The sequence below is a fragment of the Prorops nasuta genome, unplaced genomic scaffold (genome assembly GCF_024137725.1).
Source record: "Prorops nasuta isolate Cenicafe-Biocafe unplaced genomic scaffold, Cenicafe_Pnas_1.2 PNAS00021, whole genome shotgun sequence".
NCBI lineage: Eukaryota > Metazoa > Arthropoda > Insecta > Hymenoptera > Bethylidae > Prorops > Prorops nasuta.
In genome coordinates, this window is record NW_027116818.1 from 3,629,351 (window position 1) to 3,642,318 (window position 12,968).

General features: G+C 37.4%; 1 protein-coding gene across 1 annotated transcript in view; it reads right to left on the reverse strand.

Moving 5' to 3' along the window:
- Positions 1-292: 292 nt before the first annotated feature.
- The window catches only part of LOC136781105 (atrial natriuretic peptide receptor 1), a 78,664-nt gene continuing 65,988 nt past the window's right edge, over positions 293-12,968 (reverse strand). The window contains exons 15-20 of the mRNA XM_066739824.1: positions 10,074-10,223; positions 8,453-8,645; positions 6,181-6,355; positions 4,795-4,893; positions 3,938-4,029; positions 293-1,559 (exon numbers count right to left, since the gene is read on the reverse strand). Of these exons, the coding sequence (XP_066595921.1) occupies positions 1,080-1,559; positions 3,938-4,029; positions 4,795-4,893; positions 6,181-6,355; positions 8,453-8,645; positions 10,074-10,223 (1,189 nt within the window). The 3' untranslated portion in view covers positions 293-1,079. The remainder of the gene's footprint in view (positions 1,560-3,937; positions 4,030-4,794; positions 4,894-6,180; positions 6,356-8,452; positions 8,646-10,073; positions 10,224-12,968) is intronic.

Below are 12,968 nucleotides of genomic sequence, written 5' to 3' on the forward strand. Positions count from 1 at the left end.
ATGCTTGCTTGGAATAAATAGAAATATGCAAGAAACGCGTCGTGCGCGATCGGTTAATACTGTACCCATGCGAGATACTATAATTAATAGTCCCGAAATCGCTCCTCGAGACATTCATATTCCTTTTCTATATACTTTCATCCTTAAATATTACGATAAAAATCACTCGCTCAGTTGTTTTTTTTTTTTTTGGGATTTCACCAGCACTTTGTGCGCGTGTGTGCAATTTGAGTCGAGTGCATTCCGAGCTACGTGTAATACAGTGTACGGTTGTTTTTAAACATTTCTTACATAATTCAAGCATATGTAGGCGTAACTCGGAACCACAGGCCTGAGTCTCTCTGTCTCTTGGATATCACCTAACCTCACCTTATAGTCTTCGAATAGCTCTCTGTGTGCTATCTACATATAAATCTCTCCCTCTCTTCCCCACTACGTATCTCGTTTATCATCAGACAACAATGATAATTTTTAGGAACCATCGTGTAACATTGAAAACAATTCGGGGAGTTTATTAAAGTTCTCCAGGGGAAAATACCAATAAATTTCTTGAGAAATCACAAGGGCGATCCTTGTAACTATGCGCATGCTCTCGCTGGATTTGAAGAGGAGAGGAGAAGAGGGGGGGGGGAATAGCTACTCTTATATATAGGACATGAAGGGGAATAGTTATGTTATGATTGGTGAACGGAAGTTAAACTCTAGGAATGGCACCGGCTAGTAGTGGAAGAGCAGCTTTGAGAATGGGAGATGAATAGGAATCCTGTACAGCACGTGTACGAAAGAACGAACATTTTAACGTCACTGAAACTTTGTTGAAACATAACTATATTAATGCTATATCTCAGCAATGTTTCAAACGTGTGAAATATTCATTCTTTTGTACACGTGCCATGTGGGATTTGTTTATCGAGTATGACGAAAGGGGACCAATGATGGCATGACTGGTGAACGGAAGTAAAACTGTAGGAGTGGTACCAGCTGGTAGCAGAAGAGGAGCCTCAGAGGGGAGAGGAAGACGACTTGGCTCTTTGCGTATAAAGGTGAAGCAGTGATATGGTATGGCTGGTAAACGGAAGTTAAACTCTGGGGGTGGCACCGGCTGGTAGCAGAAGAGGAGCGTTAGGATTTTCAGCATGATTTGCCATGTTATCCCCAGCGAAGGTCTGATGAACCTGATGGATGGGACTGTGAGAGCTTCCTATGGTCGTCATTGGTATCGAGTGACCTGGCGGTGCCCCATTTCCGGTTACAGTCAGCAAACTGCTCGACAGACTCTGATGCTGAAGATGGTCCCGTTGATCCTTTAGCTGAGGATGATGCTGTTGTTGATCGTTCAGTTGTTGACCTTGATAATGAGATTCCTTCGACTTGGACACCTGCCTCTGTTCATTCTGCGATTCATCCGACTTGTACTCGTTCAATTTAACGGATATCGCAGGATCCTGATAACTCGCCGATGGAACCTGATTGGCATTCAGGGATGCCTTCACTTGTTGCACGTTGTTGTTCGTCGACTTCTCTCCCATTAACCAGTACGTCGTCATAGTTCCCTTACCCTGTGATAAGAAACCAAATAACAAAAATCACTAATCACCGAATAAAATCGTTCGAGTAAAATTCGTCGTCCTATCGTTGATCGATACAAAAATTATATGGAAATAAAAATTTTGTGAAAAATCTCTTATTCGTATAAGAAGGGTAGTATATTTCGTTTAGTTGAGCGTTGAGTAGCTGAAATAACAAATATTGTCAAAGCTGATATTCCGTTGAATTTATTGCTAGATGAAACTATTTTTTTTTTAGTAGCTTAGAGGAATATGGAGCAGCGAAGGTGGTGAGTACGGTGATTTGGTTGATGGCTGAATTTGACCGATTCGTTATTTGACGCGTCGTGCGGCGTCATAGCGACGTTACAGCGTCGGTTTTATCACCATTTTAGCTATATACGTATTGTCCATCAGCGACTACGATGGTGCAGAGCTCTGAATTTTAACGCGTATCCAACGGGGGGTCGTCCAATAATTAACCTACACACCTTTCCACCAATATCTTACTAATTAAGCCGAACGTGCACTGGGTCATTGAACTTTGACCTGAAACTCGATAGAGGCGCATTCAATCACGTGGTAAATGAATACTTGTGCCGTTGATGGTTTAGTTTTTCATTTATACGTATAAATAAAATAATTGAATTATATATTTACTATGGTAATCATATTTTTTATAAGTTAATAAATAATAATGTTGATATAAGAAAATTTAAATTAAACAAGCTGTACTCTGCAATCAAATTAAAATATCCAAACCACATAATATTCCTTTTCTAGCAAATTGAATCGTTATTTTGCTTTAATTAAATCAATAAACAAATTCCTAACGTGTTCAAGCTCTACAGCAATTCAACGATTAATCAATAATTCTCGTATGGTTTCCTCGTTTATGCCAACGGTTAATTTACAAATTTATCTTGGTACTGATTTACGCGAGATGATTAAAACAGGTTTACCGCTTTGTTTGTATTGGGTTTGCCAGTGTATTTTACAATACACGGATGACTTTCAAACGGAGAATAATTAAATCGAGGCGATTGTTCAGGTGTCGTCATCAAAGTCAATTCTCCAGGGTGGAATCAAAGTGATCGGTTTACAAGATAAATGTGATCGTTTCACGAAGGAAATCCGTGCGTGATGGTATCTCTATGTTTTATTGCTCTGCACGTGTGCATTTTAAGCGTGTATTCCTAAGAGTGTCAATAATTGGACAGCAAGGCATTTAACGCTTTACACCAACCGTATTATCAAACAAAACTAATTTCCCATGCTGCCATTCTCATAAATCCCTAATAATCTATGCGCGCACGTATGAGCTTATTTTTGTCAGGGTAACGTCATCGAAAAGTTGAAAATTGGACCAATTTGCATAGATATTGCTTGTCTAGTATTCCTGGCAATATTATGTTGAGTCAAAGTTTGTCTTTCAACTAAATTTCTCGGCTTTTATTTTCATTCGTGACGAGCTATAGGCTTGGCGTGACGCTAGAATATAACGCAAATGCAGGAATTGAGATGGACGTTGGAGAAAGCATGTGGATAAATTGCTTCGTAGGACTCACTAGCATTTTCTCACGCAGTTGACACTGCAGTATATGTTCGTGGCTGTCGTGAAGTGTTTTAACACGATAGTTCTGCAGAAACAAAATTATTTGATTCAAATAAATCTTGCTTTGAGTATTCACAAGGAAATATTTTATTCAATTTGAATAAATAATTTAATGCTTCGAATTAAAATTAATCCATTTCAATTGAATTTTATTTGGTTCGAGTAAAATGTTTCATTATGAATATTCAAAGCTAGATTTTATGAGCCAAATAATTCCTTTTCTTCGTATCACTGTTAATGTTTCTAATCACGTCGGTCACCTTCAAATGTTTTGTTCTTATCAGAATCAAAAGAGCATGATCCTGGAAGGTTCTTAAGGATTCGACGACTTTTTTTGATATTGCAGGGGTCCTATTCGTGTCTAGCTGTCGTGGAGGTCAATGACATGGCTATTTATCAATACAAACCTTTATGACTAACATGAGTTACATTTTATAATACTATCTCCCATAATGAATCGCGTACGATATTACGATAAGTTCTCCTATTATTGTGAACATTAAAAATAATGTCATCGTTATATAAGTAGCCAATAAAATCCTTATAAAAAAATATCTATAGCTATATACGTCGATCAAATTAAAATTATTTTTTATTTAAATTAAAAACACATTCCTGATCCTTTCCACTGCGTTTCTAAGAACTCATCGACGTTCCTCGACCCTGCATGAGACGTTCTCTGCTTTTCCGAGGTCTCTTTCTTAATATCTTTATACGTATATAAGCCCAACTGCGTAGAAAGAAGAAGGATTAAGTAGAAGAAGAGTGAGTTTACCTTCAAAGTGACTTCTCCCCTGCAGACAAGGTCAAAGGTCCCGAAGGTATCCAAGATCTCTTTAGTGTTTGGGCTAACGTGAATCATCAGAGCTAATGAAAGGAAAGTAAATTTAGTAAATAGTTTCTCCATTTTCCCCATGTCCCTTTTTCAGCGAGAAGCAAATTACGCTTTGAGGAAAAAGCGGAGGGACACTGCTAATTCCGTGCTATGGGGATGATATAGTTACTTTGTGCTAGATTGCTTTTTCGATCCAACCGGACCGTGAAATACGGAGCAGAGGCTTGCATTTATTTTACCCGCACTATCAGCTTTATGCAAATAGTTCCGAGGGTCATTGAAAACGTGCGTGCGTATATATATATATATATATATATAGGTACATATTACACGATATAGACACACGTGTCGAAATTTAACGAGTCTCGTATGTATATGTAATACCGAAGCGTTCAATGACGAAAAGCTCTACTGCGTGACCTTGCAATGCCCTTGTACGACTCTACTTCCGATCAGAATTTCTTTTCAATGTTGCCGCAAAAAGATTACAATTTTTATGCCCGCCATAAAACTCCGCGGGACGAATCAAATTTATTCCCGGGACTCGACAAAAAATCATGCGTATTTCATTTCTCCCTGTTTTTTTCTCTATAAAGAGAGTATAAGCAATATATATATAGATATACATATACGCATAGCAACATGCTACGTTTTTTATTCAGCTATTACGTATCAGCCAACTTTTTTATGGTTTCAGTCTCAATTAAATGTTTTCGCGTTAAAATTCAATGTATGTATATATACAAACATCTTCCTCTCAGGTGTTTGCAAGCATTGGAATGGATAGTATTAATTACCTTCACCGTTGCTTTCCATTCTCGAAGCAGTGTTAACCGTGTCCCCGAAGAGGCAGTATCTTGGCATTTTTAGGCCAACCACACCGGCCACGCACGGACCTGAAAACCAAAACAGCCAGCCATTTAATGGTCAAATGGAAAACTTGCGTAAACTGGACTATCGAGGTGGGAAAATAAAAGTGTGTAATGGTAAAAGTTTCAAGGAAAGGCCATTTGTAAAAGCTTGATGAACAATTAATTCGCTAAGAGGGCAGTTCGTCGAGTCGTGAAACCAATTTAAAAAGTAATTAACTTGCCAATTAAATCTAAGCAAACTGCCAAGACAGCATCAGATGGAAGGACTGTACACGAGTTTCGTGTACTCTGCTTATTTGCGACACGCCTTAATCTAACCGAAAACGTTGAATACACGACTTAGCTTAATATATAGTTTATCTAACCGCTAATTTAGATACGATTAAATCTTCAAATTCTCCTCCAAAATGAGTGATTTACTTTTTCGTTTCTTTTCTCGGCAATAATAAACGTAATGCTTCCTCTCTCTCTCTCAGTTTTACGTTTTTTAAAAAATAGATATATCATAGTAAAATTAAAATGGTATATGACCATCAATTGCACAATATATAATACAGCAAATTTGTTAGAAAAAATGTGATAAATTCGTTTTTTTTTTTAAAGAATTTTGGACACTCGAGAGATGACATTTTAGGGTGAGATAGAAAATTGATGTGATCTTATTATACATATAGGGTGAGAGTAAGAGGCCAAGCGCGTGACTGTACTTTGCGACCGACCGTGAGAAAAGATTAATGAAAGCAAAGCTGAGAACCGAACGATAGACAGTATTAATTAATGGTTCGAGAGGAGTGGTCCACCCTTCACGACAAATTGCCAGAGATTTTCCAATATCTCAACGTCTGGAGAGTCTGCGTGAACGTGCGATCTCTATATAACTAATAAAAGAGAGGGAAATAGGAAGGATCGAGGATGCAGGAAGGCTGACTCGTGAAGCGTGAATCTCATTCTCGGTCGGAATCGCCCCAGGAGGAAAGTCGAGGGGGAAAACTGTGTATGAGCACAGTGTGTATGGATTTTCTTAACCGATATATAGACATTTGTAATAAATAGCAAGAGTGATTGTTGGTTCCCGATATTTATTCGAAATTCGAGAGGTTTGTTTATCGGGAGGCCAGATGACGGTCTTGAATATCAGTTGCGCGTCGTTTTACGGGAAACTCGATAATCGCTCGAGGCCTCGTAGGGCTTTGGATTCCATTTGAAATTTCCCTGGCTATAATCCAATTAAACAATCATATTCCCCCCTTTATTCCAGCGATAATTGCATCGTCGATTTCACGCATTCTCCGTATTTTCATATCGACTCACCGGAGTGCATGCCGATCCTCAGTTTCAGCTGCTCGTTCGGTCTGTGACGAATACTGAATGTCATTACGGTCTCCCTCAGTGCCAAGCTCATCCTTGCTATCTCCCTTGCATGATTCGTCCCATTTCTCACTGGTAATCCTGACACTACCATGTAAGCGTCACCGATTGTCTCAACCTGAGAACATAGAAACAGGAATAATGATGATAAACCCTTCAAATTCAGCTGTTTACAATTATTCAATCTTCTTCTGATTTTACATGAAAGATTTTTAAGATATTTTCAGAGCGTTACAATTTTCTTGTTAGAATAAAATTATTTTTGTTACTCATGTATGTTTATAGTAATGTAAAATTGGTTATGAAAATTCAGAGGGAATATTTACAGTGAGAGCCCTCGAATGAAGCAGAGATATGAATTAGCAAAGTGCATGGTATATTATTGAGAGTCTATATAGTGCATGCATGGTGCCAGGCTGAGCTAGGTTGAGCTAGGTAGCAGTGGTTCTGCGAGGAAGACATCCACGTTTTATCAAAACCTATCACGCTAGCGATGTAACAACACTCTCAGAGGTAAAACCGAGCGAAATGACGTACGTATAACGCAATAACTGGCCTTATTTCGTCCAATTCTCCAAATCGTCGTCGTAGCAATTATCCCAAACTACCCGACTTACAAACAACGCTCGTTATTACATATAGGATATATATATCGTCATAAAAAAATTCAAGAAATTCCATTGGACAAGTCGCATTGGTTTTTATCGCTAGTTTGTCGAGTCGTCCTTATTAATTGCGAGGCTGGAAAGAAGCGTTGCTTCGAGGTTACATTAGGGGTTAAAGGAAAATTACGAGGAGAAAGATTATTTCTGAGCGTCCATTAGGTTAAAGCAGCCGGACGAATGAGGTGAAGTGTTGCGATGGTATACACATATATATATATATATATATAGGAAAAAGTATAAGAATTCTGAGGAAAATAAGTTACGATAGAAGGATAATGAGAGTTGCTTGCGGTCCTCCTCATATAATTGTGTCCCTTGGCACGCACGAGGCATCCGAGCTCCTATGGAAGAATTCTGTATACAAGGTGTACCACTCGAAATGGCCCTGACCATACGCATAAAACTCTGTTTATATCTTCGTAACTGCAAGAGATGTAAATTTTTTGGATCAAGACCTTCTTCGTTGCAAATTGAAAGAAACTTCTAAAAGGTTTTATATATAGAAAAAATATATATCGCTCTTACACAATCACCAAGATTAAGAAAATTTTACGTCCAAGATCTAGGTCAGTTTTATGGATACACCCTGTATAAAGAAGAGAGATAAGGCTCGTGCGTGTGGAAATAAAGTTGACGAGTGAAACTTGGCACAGGGCAGGAAAGTTGTCTTTTGTTCAGGAGCAAAATGTTCGGAAGCTCTTAATGCTTCCCATTGCAGGAAAGTTTAATATTGCCAGGCAAGGACGTGCGTGACATCGTTGTGGACGCTAAACTTCCCATATTGACGTTTTACTCGTACCTGTGCAGCGTCGCATCCACACCGATTCAATTTCCGTTAACGAACGTCAGCAATGACGCTCGCTTCAAGTGCAGCTTCGACTTTGATAGCATCAACTCGATACTCTCACACGGCTAATAACTTTCTTTCAAATTGTTCAAATATCGACGTAGCGTTGTCGTATAACCATGAAAGCCAGCTTTAATGGGCTTATACCATCATTTTCAATCGTCCAGCAAAATTTCAAACATCCAACGTAATTTGCTCCTCTATACGCTATTCTCTTTCACAATTTCTCATAAATTCTAAAGAACCTCATTACCGAACCCCATCCTTTTTTCTGAACTTTTCAGCTACACGCTTTTTGGATCAGTTACTGTCTATTAATTGCCAAATAGCAAATAATAGTAAGGTTAGTAAATTGATGAAAAGACACACGTTGAATATATTAATTTAGATAAAAATAATTGCTAATAATTGATTGTTTATTAAAAATTACACGCAAGCCTTTATATTGATATTTTTTTCTGTAAATTTAGCTTCATGCTCTTCGGATCAAATCAATTATCTCCTCGTCTATGGCTTTAATAGTAGATTTTCTTAGTTAAAGAAAATTGTCACTAGTGGTATATAAAAGTGATTAGAAAAGTATTAGTGATTCAGAACCGAGTGGTATCTAAATAAACCAGATTTTTAAGACGTGTAACAGCCATATAAATTTCTATCTATGTCTCGCTGCTGTATTTTTAAATTTACCAATTCAAGCACGTACCTTGTAAACGTCGAAATTCTCGATGATCGAGTCGAAGCACGTGTAAAGATCGTTTAGGAGGTCGACCACCTGAAGTGGCGTGCTCTGCGCCGAAAGACTCGTGAAACCAACAATATCACTGAAGTAGATTGTCACTTGGTCGTAGGTTTCTGCTATCACGCTTTGTCCTATTATCAATTGAGACGCCACGGATCTGAAAAATGCAATTAAAAATAGCAAGTTTTAAGTCAAGCTGCACATTATTTTTGAAATTGAAACGTATCGACTTTTAAGCTACGTCCACATCGACAAATCAGAACTGATGAGAGCTCTTACACTGTACTTGTAAAAATGAAAAACACCATTGCAAAAATTGTCCCCAAGCTTCTGCAATTTTTTCTTCGGTGTGTAGATGAAACCCAAGGATTATTCTCATAGTATAGAGTTAATTAACGAAATAACTATAATTATAAGACGTTGCACTACTACGTACCATATTATTAAAGCAACTTCTCGAATTTATCTATGTAGTCATGGCTGATGCAGCCAATTAAATCTGACCCTGACGATCAAAGTCCATAATTACCCCTCGGCAAGCCTCATTTTTTACGAATCAGCAGAAAGATATTCGACATGTTAGTTCGAGTGCTTGGAAATTGAGAGGAAAATAGCAAGGAACACGATTAAACGGCGGGAACGACAGTTTCAGGCCCATCAGACTGCGTAAATTCAGTATGGAATTTCAACCACGAACAGATTAATTCAAATAGGAATGTAAACTCGCGATATCCGCATTGCGGCAAATAAAATGAACGAGGTGAAAATTCAATTTCAGCCTCTTCTCAGCCCAGGAAAGCTAGGATCAAGAAATGAAGCAGTAGCAACAGAGTAATTCGCGTGATTACTCTTTTTTTATATTAATCAAACGTGATTATTCGTGTGCAGTACGATATGACGGATAAAGTGAACTGTATTTCGTATAGAATCTCTATGAGAAGATTTCACTCGTTCACATTCCATCCGAATGCTACGATAAATCATCACGGTAGACCAAAACGTGGCTAGCAGGACGTAAAATCGTTTCGCTCCTCGTAAAACAAGCTATTTGAAAAATCGAATTTTCCAATCAACTTCAATGTCTGGCTAGTTTTTTTCTCTCACCCCCCTATCTTTCATCTTCCTTCTTGCATTTGCCAGATTTATTTTAGTCTCTTCCACTGAGCATAAAAGAACTGAATAAATATATTGTATCGCACGTTCGAGATATTTCTTTCTATCACGCGATAATTGACGTATTATTGATAAAACGTGTGGATTATTCTTTTATTTTTCGCTCTATATAGAGAAGCTTCGTGGAGTTTCTCGATCAATGTTTTTCTTAACGTTCGTGCGAGTAATCGAACTTGCCAAGCTCTATTAGCGAGCTTCGCTGTTGGTCTTGAAAAATCCACTTTTACGCTGAATTTAATTGAACAAGAAAAGTTTAAACATTGAAAGAATCTGAAAAAATGTTTTTAATTATGTGAAACTCTTAATATTTTATTGCAAACATATATGGCACAATGTATAATTATTTCAGTTAATAAAGAAAATATTCATACACACACAAGTAACAATAAGAATATGATTGTTCATAACTCACTTGGGTAGAAGTCGATAGAGGAGCTCCTCACATTTGCGTTTTTCCTCGAGATAGTCCGCAGTTCTCTCTTCTACCAAAGTCTCCAAATTTGTCGCGTATTGCTCCATTCGAGACAACAGGTTGTCCAATATATTGCTGCTCTCGTAATCTCTGAAACGACCAATGACAAAAATTCCAGTCATTTAAACACGCATTTGGACAGGATAGCTTAAAACTGCCTTCAATGTGTTTTGGAAAGATACGAATTTACGATAATTTTTTATGAAGCTGTAAGAACAAAAATGCTGATGTTTTCGCTTCATTTCCACAAGATCAATTGAAATGGAGAAATCGAGAGACTACGGAAATGGAAGCAATCTATTTCGATTACATTCTACATTGCTGGTTTGTCTCTGGGGAAACGAGTGCGCTTGTGTGTATGCATACATATTGCGTATGTGTGAGAAAAAGAGTGAGAGGGGGCTTACGTCATAAGCATGCAAAACTCCATAAACTCAAATGCAACACGTACACATTCTTCAGAGTTCCCTATAAACGATTCGTCCGAAATTTTACTAATTTCAAGCGAAATTGATTTCCCCTTTAAAAAGGATATAAACGAATATAACTGCGAACGAATCTACGTCGTTTTTCAATCACATTGAGCTTTTCCGGAAATTACAGCGATCAGGGGTGGAATTTGATTAAACGTATTTGGAAAACGAGATAGAAAAAAGAGAGGCAAAGAAGGGTTTGAATAAATTATGAGTGTCTTTGAGATTTAACCGTTTTGGGTGCTTTGAATGTGCTCCGGTATACGATTCACGAACAGTCAAATTGCTCTTGCGTAAAAGCTGCCTTCGGGTAAAAGAAAATTCAAAGCGAGGGGAGAAAGAAAAGGATGCAAATTGATTTGGATTATTTCGCTTCTTAAAAAGTGGCTGACTTTGTGAAACGAAGGGGTGGGTGGGATTGGGTAGGAGAGTGGGAAGAAAAATACATGGAATTTCATCAGACGAATGTTGAAACTTTGAATATACACGTTTTACTTCCAGTTTCCGATTCGCCTCATTCAGCCAGAGACGAATGTTGCAGAAAATACTCCTTGATCCACGTGAGCAAATCGTCTGGAACGGTGTAGGAATAATAAATTAGCTTAGTGACGAATTCCCCTCTGGCAACCCAGATCCTAATATTCATTCTTTTAATTTATTTTATGAAGAAAAAAGGGGATACTAAAAAAGTATCATCTATTTATCTCGTGTCATGTTGTAAATGTGTCTTTCTCTTTATGATTCCACAAAAGTCTTTCGATAAGCTTCCAGCATCGATTACATATAATGAAACGATGCCAGTAAAGTTCATTGAACCTAGCGTCGAGTTTTCACGTTCATTCTCACGTAAAGCCGATTTTTCATAATCATGGCAAATCGGATTCCTCCTTGGAAGAAAATCTTATAAAACGATCCCTGCTCGAGGGACTTTGAAGCAGTAGAGTTCAACGTTCATGAGTCCCTTTACCTACCAATCTCTCTCTTTCTGTTTCTCTTTCTCTCCTTTACCATTTATGAATATGTATAACTATATAGCATATTTTTTGCGATAGTATCTTTCCTCAAAATCACCATTAAATCCTCGTAGAGGATTCTTATCGCCATCCATTTTATACCCCTCGTTATTTCCACATACCATATATACTACACTTTTATCGCATTTGATAGGATTTTTCAGTATTGCTAGGGAAACTGTCGATTTTTCCTGAGCAGAGAGTGTAAAAATGGCTAAAACCTACTTTTTGTAAAGTGCTTCGCTTATGAATAATATTGAACGCATTTACTTCGTTCGTAATGCGATTAACGTCGAATTACTCAGAAACACAAAATTTACAAATGTACTATAAAGAAACAAATTAAGAATATTCATGGAGAAAAGCATTTATTTTCTTAAACTGTGTAAACACTTGTAATAGAGCAGCGAACTGAATCTCTTCGTGAACCACACCTACATGCTTCTGTTTTGTGAAATATGACTTTAAAAGAAATAATAAACGTGTGATTTTAATTATAAAATTTTGTTCGTGCCACCAATCATCTAGCTATGGATTTCTTTTCAAATTGATGAAATCGAAGAAAATTGCAAAATTCAGGGAGATGTAATATGAGAAAATGAGTTTAATCATTATCATCACACGAAGTGATGTAGAAGCTTGTAAGCTTTTAGAATATGAAACGTTACGAGCATCTTCCTGAAATTGGTACCGTGACGTCATTAGTAGTCACCTAACACGTTTCCCCAACCCCTTTAAACTTTCTATGGATGAAAATTGTGTGCTTCGACGGGAAAACGAAAACTTGATCCATAAAATCCCTCTTCTCTATCTCCACATTTTGTATATATATATAGTATTTTGACAATAATGATCAATTTCACTATCTAGAAAATCATTGACTCATAAAAACACCTCAGGCTAACTATCGATTTCCACTGATAGTGCAGCAACGTTAGATATATTTCATCCAGATAGGATAAAGCTCCATTTATAACAACGGTAGCAGGCGAAAGCTTCAAATAGCATTTATCATTGACTGGAACTACTGAGATAATAAGTATAGTAATAATCAATAATAATGTAGTGAGTCACATCATACATTATAAATCTTTAAAAAAAATATTTTGAATTTTAAATCACACACACACACACACACACACAATGAGCTATTCTCAAATTTACGAGAATCTAAAGGATCATTTAGCATCTATTTGAGGATATTTCATGGTTTAATCTAGGTAAGTAGCGAAATATTTACAGCGAGTTCTATATTAATCCTCATAAAGCTCCTTATACCCTGCAAGCTTCTCACTTAACGGCGCGTATCTGTCTTTATTAGAGACCATTGCAGCTAGCCAGTATCAAAA